General features: G+C 37.6%; 1 protein-coding gene across 4 annotated transcripts; it reads left to right on the forward strand.

Moving 5' to 3' along the window:
* The first annotated feature begins 8,733 nt into the window (after positions 1 to 8,733).
* On the forward strand, positions 8,734 to 19,225 carry LOC121882516. Of its 4 annotated transcripts, none has more exons than XM_042390829.1 (3): positions 8,734 to 9,393; positions 15,642 to 15,734; positions 17,897 to 19,222. In XM_042390829.1, the coding sequence occupies exon 3, from the start codon at positions 17,909 to 17,911 to the stop codon at positions 18,791 to 18,793; it is 885 nt and encodes a 294-aa protein (XP_042246763.1). In that variant the 5' UTR covers positions 8,734 to 9,393; positions 15,642 to 15,734; positions 17,897 to 17,908; the 3' UTR covers positions 18,794 to 19,222. The 4 variants fall into 4 exon arrangements, with proteins under 4 accessions (XP_042246763.1, XP_042246762.1, XP_042246761.1 ...); XM_042390828.1 differs by lacking the exon at positions 8,734 to 9,393 and adding an exon at positions 11,312 to 11,361 and having other exon boundaries at positions 17,897 to 19,223; XM_042390827.1 differs by lacking the exon at positions 8,734 to 9,393 and adding an exon at positions 15,081 to 15,411 and having other exon boundaries at positions 17,900 to 19,225.
* The last annotated feature ends 85 nt before the right edge of the window (positions 19,226 to 19,310 follow it).

The raw sequence follows: 19,310 nt of genomic DNA on the forward strand, positions 1-19,310 counted from the left end.
GAGTATTTTTTGGAAGAACAAAAGGACTAAAGGCTAATTTATGGTAGGTCAATCTACACCTCTGATATAAGTCGTTCTACAGAAATTAAAGAGTCGCACAACATTTTCAATTTATGCTTTGGTGAAAGGTTACAAGCTAGTTAAACTAATAAACTAATTAAACAAGTACATTACAAGTTATCTAAAGTTACAGACCAAAATATCAATGAGGAAGTTCATTGAAAACTACAATCTCCATGGCGATTTTAGTAACACTACCCAATCATATTGCGCAACAAAATATGGCAAAACAAAATTCTCCAGGTGCACGACATGAAAGGAATGTGCAGAGCGACACTTTTTTCTCTTGAAAATATGTCATTTCTGTCAGGCGAAACTTATCAAAAGTGTCAAGCGACCTACCATAAATCATTATCCATGATCTAGATCAAGTCAATAAACATGCGGCCAACTACAAGTTATATATGATGCTCAAAGCCCCTGAAAACTTGTATTTCTCTATAATATTAAATATACAAAGTTAAAGCACAAGTTAAAGTTTGGGAAACCTTGACTATTTGGGGGTAAGAGTTTAACAGTCAAAAACTCAGCTAATCTTCTTCTTCAGGTGTGTTTTGATCAGATTTGATGACAGTACAATTTCCTGAGCAACAACTGGCATCAAATTTAAATATGCTAAGTCCCAATACATTTTCCACCTGTGTCCTACTTCTCTCAAACCACTGAGAGGAGCTCAGACAAAAACACATATACAGAAATCTCTAACGTGAAAGAACTAGTAAGAAACTGATCGATAAAATACGATTTCAGGGCGTTTATAAGTACCAAAATGTGTGCCATAATTTATCGTTGACTGGAAAAAGGTTAACTTTATGCATTGGTGCTCAGCGCTTACAGCATATTATGCTTAAAAAGTGAAATTTCACCTGGAATGAAGCAACATTCACCTTTTCAATTTCAATTCAATTTATTTATATATAGCACCAAATCATAACAAATGTTATCTCAGGGCACTTTTCACATAGAGCAGGTCTAGACTGTACTCTTTAATCTACAGAGACCCTTCAACGGGAAGAAACCCCCAGCAGAACCGGGCTCTAGGTGGGCGGCCATCTGCCTTGACCAGTTAGGTTGAGAGAGAAAGAAGCAGGGAGGAGGAGAGGGGGGAGAGAGACACAGAGAAGCATAATAACAATGATAATAACTATAAAGACGGTAATAATAATAGAGATATGACTAGTAATAATAATAGCAGGAGACATTTTGCAGATAAATGCAGATAACTAATATCCTCACTACCATATGATCTCAGTTTAATAACACTAACTGTGCCGTAGTTGAGCCAGTCAACACTGAGTAGAGGTCAGGATAATGTCATACGGGGGTAGCCAAAATTTGGCCTGATGGTGGTCCTGTGGAAAGGTCATTATGTATCCAAAATCAATGTTTTTTTTTCCTCTTGGGTGAATAAATGTACAAGCAAACATTGTGTTTTAATGACTAATGTGTCAGGAGACAACGCTGAAAATTGAAAGTCTGACAATACTCAAGGAAAGTCTATATGATCAACAAAATCAATATGTTCATTCTCTTTGGAGCAAATTTCATGCCAATACAGTTTTTGAGATATGATGGTTACACACAAAACACAAGAAAATACAGACGGACATGGATGGACTGAAGAACAGAAGGATGGATGAAGACAATCACACAACCTCATGGTCACTGGTGAAGGTAAAAACAGTTTAACTGAATGTAAAAAAAAAAAAAAAAGAAGCATAAAACTGTAAATTAACATCTTCTCCTGTTCCTTAGTGTCTATAAAACAAAATCAAAAATTGTTACAATAATAGAAATCATACAGAATACTACACATTTATAATTACCCACATTTTCACATGTAAGGGACCATTTAATGCACTCAAGATAGTCCTTTATGCACATTATGTGGTTCATTCATTCATTCATTATTTTGTGTTCAAATGCATGCAAACAAATTAACATGTAATTACATTTAATAAAGCCAAGTGTTTTGAAACGCTAGTTTCATTAAGGAAGTTACGAAACGATTTCAACCTCTTGATATAATTAGTTGAATTTAAGTGAGTCATTAAGATTATTTGGACTGATATTCAGTTGCAGACTGGTTGAATCAGGCTTTGATGTTGTATAATGAACTTTGGCATCAATCAGGTTTTATTGCAGGATAAAAAAAATTATAGTTTCTTACAATACAGCCTTTGTCAGTGCCTGATCTGTACGGGAAACTCAATTTGTTCTGCGCAGGTGCAATGAGCAGTGAGATGATTAGATTTAGGGGTCATTGGGCTGTCCTGTAGCATTTTTCTATGGTGCAGAACGGATCAGGTACTGACAAAGCTCTCTGAGACAGTAAGTAGTTAAAAGTTAATTGATGTGCTCTGTCCATGTAAAGCTTTATATGTAATTGATGGGATTTTAAAATCACTCTGTGTAGCTGAACTCAGCTGTGTTTAAGTAAGAGTTGTTACTTAGACGTGCTGTTGCATGTGACTAATGGCTACTGGGTTTGACAGGCTTATTGAAAATAGATGTAAATAAATTAAATGATGCCAACAATGAAATGTTGTTTAACTGACTCTCAAAAAAAAATGAGAGAGAGAAAGGGGGTGCTTGGGCGATCAAGAGAGAGGGAGCATGGGTATTCACTCATAATACATCCGAGATATTCACAGAAGTGAAAAGTGAAAGTTTGTAAAGTTACTGCACAGACAGTGAATGCACATGAGCCATTAAGTGTTTCCCATACATTGATTTATTTGTGGTGGCCTCCACAATATCAACATTGACTGCCACATATGGATTTTGTATTTTTTTCCTACTATTTAAAAGGGGTAAAATTTAACTTCATTGTCGAGCTGTGAGCACGGCATTGGTTGGCTCAGCTCCCCTCTCCCTCTCTCTCTCTCTTTCTCTCACTCACAAACACCTTCACAACAGACCCGTCTGTGATTTATGGAGTCATAGCAGTGCCATAAAAAAGAATAAATCCATAAAAGAATAAGAAAATAAATGTGGAAATATTAAGACGAATAAATCCAATTCCAACTGAGTGTGCTTTAATGGCATGAATGTCAGATGAACAATATTGCCAAAGTGTCAAAGATAATACAATTCATTAAATTAAATAAAAAAGAACAAGAAAAACAGCAGAAAACATTTAACATGTTTTGTGTATGTGTGTTTACACATGTTTTTTTGTTGTTGTTGTTTTTTGCGTGTGTGTGTGCTTGTTTGGGTGTGTTTGATGACTGAAGATTGACTAGGCTACTCTAACTTTACAATTAGTCCTTTGACCACTCTGTATATGTGTGTGTGTAACTCCACTATATTGTCACATTTACTGTACAGTGCTTGCATTGGCAGGACTATGTAAAGTTGCAATGTGTTGCGGTGACACTTTATAATACAGCCCACGTTTTACAGTGTAATTTCCCATCACTTACCATGTTATTTACTGGAACGGTGTTACTTCCTCATATGAATAAATTCATATAAAATTCTTACTGGTTCTTACTGGTACGTAAATGAAGAACAAGAGAGTAACAATTGGAGATTTAGAGTGCAACTTCTCGACATTTACTGTGTAATTTCCCACAACTTATTGTGTAACTTCCTCGTATGAATCAGTACATATCTATATGGATGAAGTGCAATAATAACAGGCAAATTTACCTCTCTTAAGTGCACAGCTATGAAGGGCTTGTATTGTCATCTGAGGATGAAAAAAAACAATTACAATAGTTTGATAATATACACAGTATATATTTAATTACACAATAATAAGGTATGCAGTTAGTTATCAAAATTATTTTATTCCTTAATTACACAGAAACTACAAGGTATGTGCTGTTCTCCTGTTCTTACTCTGTAAATACAAACTACTTACTCTATAAGTACATAGCATCAATGGTACATAGTAACAACAGGGGGCGGCTGGATTATGAAGTTTACATTGTTCTCCCTTCCTTACTTAGTTGTTTGGTTTGGTTACCCTTCATGTCACAAACTAACATGCACCATGTCATTAACAACATCCCGGACCTACATTTTGAACAGATAATGAGGAAACATGATTAAACATACTACTGCTCAGTTTTATGGTCATACTATACCCTGTAAGAACATAACAGGTACCTTGTAGTTAAATAATAACTAGAGTATTAATTCTCTCTAAATTCTTCCCAAATTTCCAGATTATTGCCCATTAGGTTGCACATACTCTGTAATAATAGAATAGGTCCCTGGTAGTTAAAAAATAACTACAGTACAAGTAATTTGTAAGTTCCCAAATTGTTATCCCCTTATTCCATAACTTCACATCTTGTTCCCTGTACCTACATGTATTGGTACGTACTGCTTTAGTACACCGTTAGTATGAAAGATTACACCATAACCATGGAGTAATTACACTGTACGCTGCAGGCTGTAATGTAAAGCGTTACCCAGATTCCAATAAATTGGTGTGTCCGTTTGATAAAAGACTTCCACCAAGTATGGTCTCTTGTGTCCTCACTCACGCCTCCTCCAGGCAGCCTCCTTGCTCCTCCAAACAGTAATAAGGGAAGTGAGATGTCCTTCATGACGGCGACCGAAACAATTTCTGTGTCACCTGAGGAGCGCGGCAACATGAAATAAGGTCATGAGAAGCACCCCTAGTTACCAGCTGTGAGCTAGGCAAAAGTAAAGTAAATTAGCCTAAGTTCTCCTAACTACAGTTCAATAAGAAGAGTTCAGTTGGACATATATAACAATATTTGTTGAAGTTAGCAGCAGAGAAAGATTTTTAGCAATTAGACTCAATGGATGTGAAGCATAAAGCGTAGACCCATATGAAGATAGGAGTTATGACAGGGTTCCCCGGAGTCTAGATGCTGGTGGTGGTGGAGCCAGCAGGTGGTTGCAAAACCTTTAGACAAGTCTCCCTGGATATCATGGAGGTGATGAGTTAAGCAACAGTAGATCTGAAAGACAGAATGGCAGAATTGCAACAATATTTAAAGAACGCATTTAGGGACTGGTTGACTGAAGGAACAGGGGCAGAAATATCATTGGTCAGATATGGTGATGTTGGAATTGTGAATGTAGGGATTTTGACAGTGTGGGAAACAGAGGTGATGAGGTGAAATAAAACATGAGTAAAGAGTAGGTAGTGATTGCACAATGAGCCATAGAATCTGTTCTTTTTATAAAGACAGCTGACTCTTGGTAAGAACAGTGAATTCAGTGGATCAATTGACTTTTTACTGTCTAACATTCAATGTCAGCAGACACACAGCTCTATGTGAAAAGTGCCCTGAGATGACTTTTGTTGTGATTTGGCGCTATATAAATAATTGAATTGAATTCATCATTTATCTTTCTTTGATGCAGTTATCCACAATGGCATCTACAATACATGGCAACTACATGACCCATCTGGATGTGTCCCTCAGTGTAACTGAGGAGCAAAATCTCCAAGCACAAGGCTACAGGAAAATAAATGTTGATCTGAACAAAGGGGCATTGGGAAAATACATCTACATTTGGTACAAAAAAGAGGATGGTGCTCCCCCAATCACCAGGCTTCAAGTCACATTCAACAATGACATGGCTGTTGGATTGAGGGCAGCAGGGTACACACCCATCAATAAAAATCTCAGTGCTGGAGCTGCAGGTGATCACATCTACCTTTGGTACTTCAGAGGGCAGACAGAGTATGATATTCCCATAGTGGACATTGAGGTCACTACAGATGCAAAGGATGAAGGCTGGAAGTTTAAGTCCGGCTGGGAGAGACTGGCCTGTGATCTGAACCGTGGGAATGCAGGGAACTATATCCACGCCTGGGTGCAGAGAGAGAGACAAACATACATCTGTGACGTCACTGCCACTAATTCCTATGAATCAGACATGAAGCTCTTTAAAGATGGTTACACCCGTGTGGATGAAGATACAAATAAAGGTGCACTCGGAGAATATGTCTTCATATGGTACCGTAAGACCACTGACCCCGAACGTGCACTCAGTGATCTGCAAATCTCCACCAATGATTGTCAGTATCAGGAACTTCAGCAGAAAAATTACGAGCAAGTCAGTGTCGACCTCAATGAGGGGACCATAGGTGACGAGGTGTACCTGTGGTACAAACAAGGGGGAATAAAACCCATTAAGGCCATCACCGTGCTTGTCAACCCAGCTGCTGTGCAGTGGTATAAGCAGGCTTTTGTGAATGTTATCAAAAGAAATCTCAACTCAGGCAATGGAGGCAAAACTGAATACCTGTGTTATTATCAGTGAAGACCTGAGAAAGCCTTCATGGCAGCAGAGCAGCGCATTCTCAACACTCACTGAAGTGGAAAGTCCAACAATAACTTTTCAATAATAATAATTTTTTTTTTTTTTTAATCTTTTTTGCCATCTATAAAACAACTTTTTATATCACTGTGATATTACTGGTAATATAAGAAACTATCATTTGTTTACTCTTTAAATGGCAGTTTATTCAACATTGATTACAACATTAATGAAAGATTGAATGTTATGAAACTATTCTGACAACAAGACAAGACAACTGTATGTGAAGTGTGTTTGTTTCAGTTTGTGTATTTCTACATGTCAGATCAAAATACTGCTCTGTATGGATCGTCCTTTATGATGCTCATGTTTCTTAAAAACATTTTTCATGGTTATTTTTGTCATTTCTGTTTTAGTTTTGGCAACTAATAAGGTATGTCAAAGTTTTTAGGCCCACTGGTGCCAGATTGTCTCTCTCTCTATATAATATATAAATAGGTGTCTATTCCTTGTCTGACAGTCAAGTGACAGAAAAGGTGGAAGCTGCTCTTATCATTCTTTTTTTTAACTGATCAAATAACTAAATGTGAAAGATGTCAGTAGTAGTGAATCACTGAGAATAATCACACAACTCCACAGTTTAACTCAAGTCTACAGGGCTTTTAGTGTCTATCAGCTAATTGTTTTAGTTGTTTTGGCCCACAACATAACTGTTTTGGTGTCATCTCACTGCTCTAACAAACCCCCAGGCAGCTATTTTCAGTGAAAAAGCTCTGATAAACCCACTGCACAGTATGTATGCTACCTGCCCAGAGACCTGTTGGTCACAGACAAATAAAACACAAGAAAATACAGACGGAAATGGATGGACAGAAGGACTGACTACAACGACTTCTAGTCACAAATGAAAACAGTTTAATTGAAGAAAGAAAGCATAACACTGTAAATTAACATTTTCTCCTGTTCCTTAGGGTCTATAAAACAAAATCAAAAATCATTACAATAAAGGTTCTTTTCCCCAGAGAAATCATACAGAATACTACACATGTATAATTACCAACATCTTCACATGTAAGGGACTATTTAGTGCACTCAAGATAGTCCTTTATGCACATTATTTGGTTAATTCATTCATTCATTATTTTGTGTTCAAATACATGCAAACACATTAACATGTAACTGCATTTTAATAAAGCCAAATGTTTTAAAGGTGCTAGTTTCATTAAGGAAGTTACAAAATTATTTTGGCTGGTTTGCATTTGTATAGCTTACAGCATTATCATTGCCATGTGAAAGCTGACTTCTCTGTGGTAGTGGGGGGTACTGAGCCGTTTTTCAGCTCAACTGTACTTGTTTTACTTTTCTGGATTACGTTTTCCATTGCAGATAGTGCCCCCTAAAAGTAGGGCGATTTGTTATAGTAAAGAGAAGAATGGGAGATGAGTCTGAGACTTTCATAAGACAAATCTGAGGAGTATGATCCCTAAAAGATATTATCATTGTCTCCTTCTTGTGTGATTTATTTCTCTTAAATGTCCAACTGAAGCTATATATGAGAAGGTAGCATGAGCATATTTATATATATATATATATATATATATGAGAAACAATTAAGAATTTAATTAACTGTAGTAATTAGAATAAGAAATACTTTATTAATCCCGAGGGTAAAAAGGGTTATAGCCTATTACAGTTGCTTACATTCTGGAAGAGAAACATATAGGCATAGGGAAATTATAAGAAAAATAGACCACAGTGAACAATGATATCCATCTTCCACAAGCAGCCAAAACCTGTCCGCTAAGCTGTTAGCTGAGTCAGCTCAGATGCAGTTGTCTACGTATTTAGAGCTGAGATGTTTCAGCTTTTATTTGAGCTGTTTATTGTCTCAATATACCATCTACATATTAAATAAAGTTTTAAAGTTTTTAATATGGACATTTTGATATTTATTGCTTATTTATTCTGTTTTGTTATGAAAACGTAACATGAAACATAGGGTAGTTAATGTAAATGTTGGCAATTTTTTTAATGTGGTGAAACATGATTAAAAACGCACAATCAAGGGCTGCTTTATTACAAACAATTCCACTGTATAGAGCTGGAAACTGTGTGTAACAGCTGACTCGAGCCGAACTTTGTAGATGTCAAGTCAAGTTTATTTACATAGCACATTTCATATGACAGGTGTAAACTCGATGTGCTTAAAAACAAAAGCAAAAAAAAGGTAAAGATCATATATGACAAAAACATTAAAAACATATAAGATAAAAACATATAAAATAAGGAGTTGTTACATATATAAAAACATATGAGACAACATAGAATTAGAAGGTAAGAAGGTATTACAATAAAGAGAGTAGGATAAGAAGGTATTATTATTAAAAAGGAATAACATTAATAATATTGATTCTAAAATTAAGGTTTTACCCATTAACCACACACTTTAAACCTAACTAAAAGCTTGCGAAAAAACATATGTTGTTAGTTAGTTGGTTATGGTCTGCACCACTTGTGCAGACAGTCCAGCCCCGCATCAGCCTGTCCCTCTCTAGGCAGCACGCCTATCAAGCCCACCTCCTGGGACAGAGCCCCCACAGTTGGGGAACAGACCAGGGCTGGGCGGCCAAAATCTGCGTTATCTCTACATACCATGGTGCCAAACAGCGGTCTGTGGCTGCTCTTGTCTCACTGTCTCCAGCAGAGGAGGAATGAGACAAAGAGGAGGAAAGGCATAAAGCAGCCTCCTTGGCCATGGCGTGCATGCAAATGCGTCCACCCCAAGGGGTGAATTGTCTTGCGGCATTAGGGAGAACCAGTGTCAGCAGCGTTGTTTTGACTGGCAAACAGGTCCACTTCTGCTCTCCTGAACTGGTTCCAAATATGCTGCACCACCTCATGGTGCAGCAACAAATCACCTGCCAGAAGGCTGCCTCTTGACATCAGTTTGGTGCCCCTGTTCTCCAGACCCAGAATGTGAAGGGATCTCAGAGACAGGAGGTGTTCTGAAGCCCACAACAACAGGTTCTCTGCCATCCTCAACAGGGCTGCTGATCAGACTCTGCACTGCCTGTTGATGTAGGTGGCAATGCATGTTTCAATATATTCAAAAGGTTAGCTTTGAACATGTCTTATGGGGAAGGAATTACATTTAACTTGTTTGTTAGACCTCAGGGATACACATGATTTGTTTCGGTGAGAAATGCTGAATAACACAATTGTGTTTATTTAGAAGAAAACTATACAAAATGGTGAAAGATGGTGGTCATGGTAAAAAGTCAACATGCTGAAGGTGCCATTAACCCAGGACAATAGTATTAAGACCCAGTCCACACCAGCATTCATTACTGAAAATTTGGACAGAAATCAGTTTGTGTCAATGAAATCCAAACTTCCGGATACCCCATTTTTTTTAACATCACACTAGTTCCTGCATCGCTACAGAACCATCAGATAAAAATGTAATTCACCTGAGAGGACTGAATGGTGGCAGTCACTGATATTAAAGGAAGTTTTCATACAGGGTAGCAAACAGGGTAGCCAACTAGACATTATTTTGCCATGTCATCTGCCTGACCTGTTGTAAACTAAGCTGAAACCAGAAAACACAGTCTGCCATTGCAAGAGGAACCAGGAAGAAATACCAGCATTTGAATGGGGAACTTGGGCTAATTCCATCCCTTAAGCCAGTGCCAGATGTCAGCCTGATGCACTAACTTCCGTTTCCGTGAAACATTCTTCTGATGCACACATTAAACCAAGAATGTGTCACTATAAATTAACCCTCCTGTTATGTTCATTTGTCAGGAACAGCAATGGTGTTCCCGGGTCAATTTGAGCCAGTGCATGTTTAATTATCCAAAAGATGTCCAAAAATCCTAACAAGCAGTGTGAATATTTCATTACTAACTATTCTATCAATATTTAGTGCAATGGTGTTCCTTACCTCTAACAGGTAATGGTTCAATTAGGATAATTCACTCGTTTTTCATTAAAAAAATGCATGTTCAAACTTTTTTTTAAATGTTTCACCACTTTATTGCTTTTGAAAGACCAACATATGAAACACAATAGTTTTACATAACATTGAAACATAACATTTAAATTTTGTTTTACATACATGCACTGTTTGTGACCCAGAAATGGACAAAATCGCAATACAACAATACAACAGACAAGCAATCGCAATATGAACGTGTGTGTGTGTGTGTTTGTCTAGGTGTGTGTACATCTACACAGCACAGGAGTGACATGTCACCACACTGTGCTTTGTGCAAATGAATTTTGCACATTTCACGCAGGTCATGCTTGTCTTGACATCGTCAGCTGTATTTCACCATTTTTTGACATGAATGTCTTGCTTGGAGGAATAGGAATAGCAATTCCCTCATCTGTCATCCTTTTGCTTCTGCTGCTCATTTTGTAAAGGTTTGCCTGACAGAGTGTAATGTTGGTAGGACTCCCATGCAGAGAATCTTTTATATGTTTTGCCCCTCCCCTGTTGAGTGTCCACTGAATGTGGGTGGAGTTTTCCCGCGAGAACATAAATGGTTCTCGTAAAATATCATAACACCTGCACCTGTGTGTGTGTGTGCTCTGTGTGTGTGCTCTGTGTGTGTGTGTGTGTGTGTGTGTGTGTGTGTGTGTGTGTGTGTGTGTGTGTGTGTGTGTGTGTGTGTGTGAGTGATTGGGATGAAATATGTCTCACAGTTGCAAAGAAGAAAATAGTCTGACATTTCTGACACCCTTTTACCTCCAGTTTGACTGCTGGGTCAAATTGACCCGAACAGTATCTATGTGATATAAACATGCAGGGGGTGGTTGCAAATATGTGAGATGAACCATTTTCATATTATATGTTGATTACACTAACAAGCCGAAGAACTTTCATACTGAAAAAATACTTTTAACTATTTTTCCTAGATCTTCAAACTTTAAAACGGGTCAATTTGACCCGGAATGTGTGAGGAGTTGTGATGAATAATCTGACTAGTGACTTTTGGTAGATAATGATCAAAAACAAGAGACTATATGGACAAGTCACCTGTGTGTTGCAAGGCTAACACAAGACAGACACAGACACATGAACATGCCTGACACTTAAGGGAAATAAGGGCTGTGATCCGATATGTAATAATTCTTTTTCTTTGTGGTGCAAACAACGACCACAGGGTAACATGATATGGGACGTGTATGGATTCAAAAGTAAATCCAAGCAATTGACATCATGTCATCTATTTTGTTTTGCGATGCCTCATTTCCGTTGCTGTGTAGTTGCCAGTTGTTAGGACAGATTACATTTTTGTTATAGATTTAACAACTGACAGTATATAAAGTAGTTAAAAGCGGTTTCATCTTTACCAACTACAACATTAAAATGCTGCTTACACGTTAATGCATCAGTGATAATAATCCAATGATTATACCACTGACATGGTCAGTTCTACTGCATAGTGAGTTGTTTGGGCCCACTTATGCATGCATGTACACCATTCAGGTGAAGTGAGATACTGTTCCTAACAATGTGACAGAAAAAGAAGAGAAGAAAAAGACTGCTACATAGCAAACATGGATATAAACAATGCAGGTTTCAATATCTTCAAAAGATCAGCTTTTAACATGTTTTATGGGGAAGGAATTACATTTAACGTGTTTGTTAGACCTCAAGGATACTCATGTTTTGTTTTGGTGAGAAATGCTAAATAAAAGCACAACTGTGTTAATTTACAAGAAAACTCCACAGAGTACCTTTACCAAACTTCATTTTGACTCTATACAAAATGGTGAAAGATGGTGGTCATGGTAAAAAGTCAACAAGCCAATGGTTCCATTAACCCAGGACAATAGTATTAAGACCCAGTCCACACCAGCATTCAGTATTGAAAATTTGGACAGAAATCAGTTTGTGTTAGTGAAATACAAATTCATATTATCCTGCTCTGCTCTGTAGTAGAAACTTCCTCCCATGTGTCAACATAAAGTCCAGGTAGACACCGTGCAAGTAATCACTATGTCACCAAGCACCACCACAAACAAATTAATTTTACTTTTCCACGTTATTCCTTTTTTGCCTACCCAACACCTAGATACTCTGTTTTTTTGAACATCACGCTAGTTCCTGCGTCGCTACAGAACCATCAGATAAAAATGTAATTCACCTGAGAGGACTGAATGGTGGCAGTCACTGACATTAAAGGAAGTTTTCATACAGGGTAGCAAACCGGTTAGCCAACTAGATGTTATTTTGCCATGTCATCGCCAGATATTGGCATAAATTATCTCATTATCTTGAGAAATTGGCCTTTTGTTTTCTCAAGATCACGAGATAATTAACTCATGATCATGAGATAATTGCATTAAAAACACATTTGCAAGCATGGCCTTTTTCGGCTTCCGTACAAATGAATGTACAGTCTGATGCATTGACCAATAATGGGTATTCCTTGATCTGACATTTTCATCTTAAATCAGTTGCTATCGTTGTCAAGATGCCATCTATGCATGCTGGCATGGCACTCCTGATCTCAGATAAACATTATAAGTAATAAGAGGAAAAAACTCATTATCTTGGGCTGACAAAGCTTTATTTTCTCAAGATAATGGCATTAACAAAACCTGCAAGCACAGTTTAGCTTCCGTAGTTATAAATGTCTAATTTAATTATCATTGCAAGAAAATAAAAACCACTTAATCTCTATCCTCTATCTCTATCTTCTCTCCCCTAACTAAAGGCACTCCACAGATTTTACACTTAAAGGTCAGTTTACTCATCATTGTTCCTACTCTTCATCCTGTGAAAACTGTTGTGTAATGTCTTCTGTGGTTCTGCAGGAGCTTTGTCAAGTCTGAGAGAATAATCCTGATTATGTCTTAGTGATGTCATCAAGGTTATCTCAGCTTGAGCTTTGAGACCAGGGACCAGGCATGAAGGGTCGATCTAATGAAAAATTCTGTTGAGCTGCATTATAGGAAGTGTAGGACCCAAAGTTTTTAGAACTTTGACCCATACTATGGACTAAAAGTCAGAATTTGTTAGCCTCTGCTGCATTCGTTTTAAACACCTCTTATCTCTCATCTATTAATCGGTCTCTTGCAAGTGGCCCGAACTCCCCAAGTCCGCAAAATTCAGCAGTCGCAGCTAGTATGACATTTATTGACAGGAGGGAGGTTTGACATTATTGTTAATATAGCTGGTCTATAGTAAACAATGTGTCTCAGTTGCCAGTGAGTGATTGAGGGGAGTCAAAGAAACTAAGCATCCATCAACTCCTCCTCCTCCTAATAGGAAAGTCAGCTATAGATATAGATATAGATATAGATATAGATATAGATATAGACCTCATGTGAACTACATCACTTTAGAAATGTTGAGATGATACGTTTTGTTGAAATGTTAATATGCTACGTATTACACATGTTGAAACGTAGATATTTAATGTTTCTGTGGTTTGCAGAAACGTACAATGCCAATGTTTTATTCTGGCGACCAGGCTGATTTATGGCAGGTTACTACTTATGATGTGGGAGTTAATTTAAAATGGGAAATGCTCTTTTTAATCAAAACTCTTTTACACCAGGAAGAAGGTAAGAGCATTAGTTGGAGATGATTTTCTTTTTTAATGTTTGCTTTAATGTGTTCAGATGGATAGGGCTTCTTCCCATTTGTATTAGAGAAGTAAAAAATATTCACACATGCTGTAGAAATGTGTTTTCCAATGTGACCTGGCAGGATTCATAGTGTCTGTAGACTGCTGACAGTTAAGATTCATAAAAACTATAAGTTTAAAAAAACACTGCCAAACCATGACAGCTACAACAATGAATACTCTTGTGATGTATTATACACACAGTCACAGTACAAATTAATTCAGGGTAAGCATTTCCTGCATCGCTGCAGAACCATCAGATAAAAATGTAATTCACCTGAGAGGACTGAATGGTGGCAGTCACTGATATTAAAGGAAGTTTTCATGCAGGGTAGCAAACAGGGTAGCCAACTAGATGTTATCTTGCCATGTCATCTCCAACATGCCTGACCTGTTGTAAACTAAGCTGAAACTAGAAACCACAGTCTGCCATTGTAAGAAGAACCAGGAAGAAATACCAGCATTTGAACGGGGAACTTGGGCTCGTTCCATTCCTCAAGCCAGTGCCAGATGTCAGCCTGATGCACCAACTTCTGTTTCCGTGAAACATTCTTCTGATGCACACATTAAACCAAGAATGTATCACTATAAATTAATCAAGTTTAAATGGGAAAATGAAAAGCAGAAAGTCAGACAATGTGTGAGGAGTTGATGATGAATATTATATTATGTTATATTAAGAACGCTTTCTATTTAAAGAACACTTTTTGAACGAAAGAGTTCCTGAAGGAACCTTTGGAGGGATAATACTCATTTTATATTTATTTGCTAACTTTGATTTAATGCTAAACACAGCTATAGTTAATTAGCCTAATCACAAATTAACAGCACCTTTATTAATGACATCTGTTTCATGAACAAATGTACAGAAACCGAGAATGGCCAAGCTTATTTTTTTTTAATGCCTTCAACTCGAGAACACAAATTAATTATTTTGTTATCTTGAGAAAACAAAAATGAACTTATGCTGACTTGAAATTAATTTTTCATGCCATAATCATTCCTCCTAATCACACTGACCATTAGAGGATCCCTTCATAATGCACTTACAATATAAGTGATGGGGACAAATTCCACAGTCCTCTTTCTGTGCAAAAGTCCTCTTTCTCTGTCATATGATTGGATGATTTAATGGCTGATAATAATACTACCGCCGTGTATAGCTCAATGAACTTTATTAACAGCTTTAAATGTGAATCCATTCGAGTTAAACAACAAAGACCTGAAATCAGCCAAACAGTGCACTCCTAAAGCTCTTTCATGTGTCATGCATGCTGATTCTTAGGATATCTAGCCAAACATGAACAAAATTATAACACTGAGATGGTAAAAACAAAGAAGAGAACAAGCAAGAAGGTAAAACATGGTTGAGGTCTCAGAAAAGAAACTGAGATTGGGGACCAAACAAGTGCAACAGTTGGGGAAAGTCACAAAATGTTCATACAGAAATGTAATGATGAATTTTATGAAATTAAAAACAGATGTAATGTGGAAAATGAAATCAGGTCCTAATAATGACAGATGTATTAGTGCCTAACATGTAGTGGAAAATTCTATAAATCTACATCCACAATCTAAATCTACAATCTATAAATACATTGTACTTCTACGCATATTCTGCGAAGACACGCCCCTACTCTGCTTCTGATTGGCTCTGATCTTTGATTTTTTTTTTACCAGAGACTGTATATAAAGAGATGTTTACCCTCACCATCTCACTCCACTCTGGAACAGAGGACCCACCCCAGCAGATCTAAGAAGCTCTCTGAGACAGTAAGTAGTTAAATGTTCATTGATGTAACCTGTGGATGTGACTAATGCTTACTAGGTTTTACAGACTTGTTGGAAATGGATAAAAATAAATCAATTAAATGATAACAATAACTAAATATCATTTAACTGACTTGCATGGAAAAATGAGAGAGAGAAAGAGGGAGCTTGGGCGATCAACAGAGAGGGAGCATGCATATTCACAGCAGAAGTAAAAGTTGGTAAAGTTACTGCACAGAAACTGAATGCACATGAGCCATTTCTACTGGCAGCAATCTTGTTTTTAATGTATGAATAATTTGAGTCTGCATTTCTTTAACTTATATTTGTAAAGTCATTAATTAATAGTCCATGTTATGATGAGAATGTTTCATATATTATAAGAATGAGTAGGCCAATGGTTCATGTCAACATATTTTCTACCTGACACACAGAGATTTTCAGCCTCATTAACCGATATTTAATTAAATGTGTTTAATGCTGAAAGACAACAGACTCACCTCCTCTTCCTGACTATATTATGTTATCCATGATTCAGATTCAAATGAGAAAGTGATTTAAAGAAAGCTTTCTGAAGAATGAAAGTTGTTTTTATTAATCAGACCTATAGTGAACACAAAGACAACAATTTTAAACAGATTGGGAATCAGAAAAAAAAAAACTAAATTTGGGAAGTGATATTACATCTGAGTTGGTTCTGTTATTTGTTCCAGTACAAAACTGTGATGTAGTATCAGATCAGTCCAATCAGCTGCAGCGTCCAGTCACTATAGATTTCCAATAAATTGGTGTGTCCATTTGATGAAAGACTTCCACCAAGTATGGTCTCTTGTGTCCTCACTCAAGCCTCCTCCAGGCAGCCTCCTCGCTCCTCCAAGCAGTAATAAGGGAATTGAGATGTCCTTCATAATGGTGATCGAAATTATTTCTGTGTCACCTGAGGAGCGAGGAGACGTGAAATAAGGTCATGGGAAGCACCCCTAGTGACCTGCTACGAGCTAGGCTAAAGTAAAGTAAAATAGCCTAAGTTCTCCTAACTACAGTTCAATAAGTAGAGATCAGTTGGGTGTGTATAACAATATTTATTGAGGTTAGCAACAATTAGCAATTAGACTCAATGGATGTGAAGCATAAAGCGTAGACCTATATGAAGATAGGAGTTATGACAGGGTTCCCCGGAGTCTAGACGCTGGTGGTGGTGGAGCCAGCAGGTGGTTGTAAAACCTTTAGACAAGTCTCCCTGGATATCATGGAGGTGATGAGTTAAGCAACAGTAGATCTGAAAGACAGAATGGCAGAATTGCAACAATATTTAAAGAATGCATCTAGGGACTGGTTGACTCAAGGAACACGGGCAGAAATCTCATTGGTCAGGTACGGTGACATCATAATTGTGAATGTAGGGATTTTGACAGCTTGGGAAAACAGAGGTGAAATAAAACAGGAGGAAATAGCATTTCTGGTAATAAGATAAGGTCAGAACGTGAGGAAAGGGATCTTCCTTATTTAACTTTCAACAAAGCTTCATTTCAGAGACAAGGACCTGGCTGGGAATTAGCCTTGGACACAATTCGCACACGGACTCTGGGCTTGGATAGCTTTTGTGCTTGTTGTGTGTAGTGAATATAGTAAACATGTATGTAGCAAATATGAGCTGGAAATAAATGCTTCATATAAACTACATGGTGGCAGAAGTTCAGAAGTTGAGTGTGATAAAACTGAATTAATGTTAAATGTATTAAGTTTGACAAGGTCTTTGAAAAACACAACTCACAGGTAGTGATTACACAATGAGCCATAGAATCTGTTCTTTTTATAAAGACAGGTGACTCTTGGTAAGAACAGTGAATTCAGTGGATCAATTGACTTTTTACAACATTCATTGTCAGCAGACACACAAGTGTTCAAGAATGTATTGATTTTCTTTATGTGGACCATATTTTTTTTGCAATTCAGATCTGATTGCATTGTGGAATCAATGTACATTTCTGCAGCATGCACGCACTTTAAACTATTATTTATTTTAGATTCCATAATGGTGATCCTTATTTAAGAACTGTAATTTTATTTTGTCATAATTACACTGGAGATCACCTGAAAGGTGAAAGTCATGCTGCTGACTTTATGACATATTCTGTTTACCCATGATTCGTCTTTCTTTATAGCAGTTACCTACAATGGCATCTACGATACATGGCAACTACATCACCAATCTGGATGTGTCCCTCAATAAAACTGAGGAGCAAAATCTCCAAATAAAAGGCTACATGAAAATAGATGTTGATCTGAACAAAGGGGCAGGAGGAAAAAAAATCTACATTTGGTACAAAAAAGAAAGAGCTGTACCACCAATCACCAGGCTTCAAGTCACATTCAACAGTGACATGGCTGTTGGATTGATCAACGCAGGGTACACACCGATCAATAAAAATCTCAGTGCTGGAGCTGGAGGTGATTACATCTACCTTTGGTACTTCAGAGGGCAGACAAAGTACGATACTCCCATAGTGGACATTGAGGTCACTACAGATGCAGAGGATGAAGGCCAAAAGTTTAGGTCTGGCTGGGAGAGACTGGCCTGTGATCTGAACCGCTGCGTTTGTGGGAACTGGATCTACGCCTGGGTGAAGAGAGAGAAACAAACATACATCTGTGAGGTCACTGCCACTGATTCCTATGGATCAGACGCCGATCTCTGTCAGGATGGTTACATCCGTCTGGATAAAGATACTAATAGGGGTGCAGGAGGAGCCTTTGTCTTCATCTGGTACCGTCAGACCACTGACCCCAAGCGTGCACTCAAGGCTCTGCAAATCTCCATCAATGATCATCAGCGTCAGGAAGCTCAGCAGCAAAATTACAAGCCAGTCAGTGTTGACCTCAACAAGGGGAACAACGGTGACCCAGTGTACCTGTGGTGGTTCAAGCAAGATGGATTCAAACCCATTGAGGCTATCACCATACTTGTCAACCCAGCTGCTGTGGAGGTGTATGAGAGGGCTGGTGCAAATGTTATCAAAAGAAATCTCAGTGGAGGCAAAACTGAATACCTGTGTTATTAACAGTGAAGACCCGAGAAAGCCTCCATGGTAGCAGAGCAGATCATTCTCAACACCCACTGAAGTGGGAAGTTTAATAATGATTTTTCATCTTTTTTCTTTTTGGTCACCTATAAAACAATCTTTCATATCACTGTCGTATTACTGGTAATATAAGAAACTATCAATAGGTGATTATTTTTATAGCTTAATTTGCTGTCAATCAATTTAAAATGGCAGGGTTTTTTCAGCATTGATTACAACATTAATGAAACCATTAAATGTTCTGTCACTTTATCATGAAAAAAATGCTTTTCAATAAAGACAACTTTGCATCTGAAGTGTGTTTGTTTCAGTTTGAGTATTTCTACATGTTTGATCAAAATAAAAATATTCCCATCACTCTTATCATGCTGAGTTTCCTCAATCTGCCTGAAAATTCCCCTCAGGTTGTGGATACGGTCAGGTCAGGTAATTCTTCCCTTAAACATTGGCCTCATTGCTCTGAATGGATCATCCTTTGTGATGCTCATGTTTCATA

The sequence above is a fragment of the Thunnus maccoyii genome, chromosome 17, assembly GCF_910596095.1.
Source record: "Thunnus maccoyii chromosome 17, fThuMac1.1, whole genome shotgun sequence".
Classification (NCBI taxonomy): domain Eukaryota; kingdom Metazoa; phylum Chordata; class Actinopteri; order Scombriformes; family Scombridae; genus Thunnus; species Thunnus maccoyii.

Coding starts and splice junctions, on each gene's coding strand:
- LOC121882516 (XM_042390826.1), top strand. CDS start 15,325: ATGGTTGAGGTCTCAGAAAAGAAACTGAGATTGGGGACCAAACAAGTG. Junction 15,412..15,641: donor CAAAATGTTCATACAGAAAT/GTAATGATGAAT, acceptor TTTTTTTACCAG/AGACTGTATATAAAGAGATG. Junction 15,735..17,896: donor CTAAGAAGCTCTCTGAGACA/GTAAGTAGTTAA, acceptor CTTTCTTTATAG/CAGTTACCTACAATGGCATC.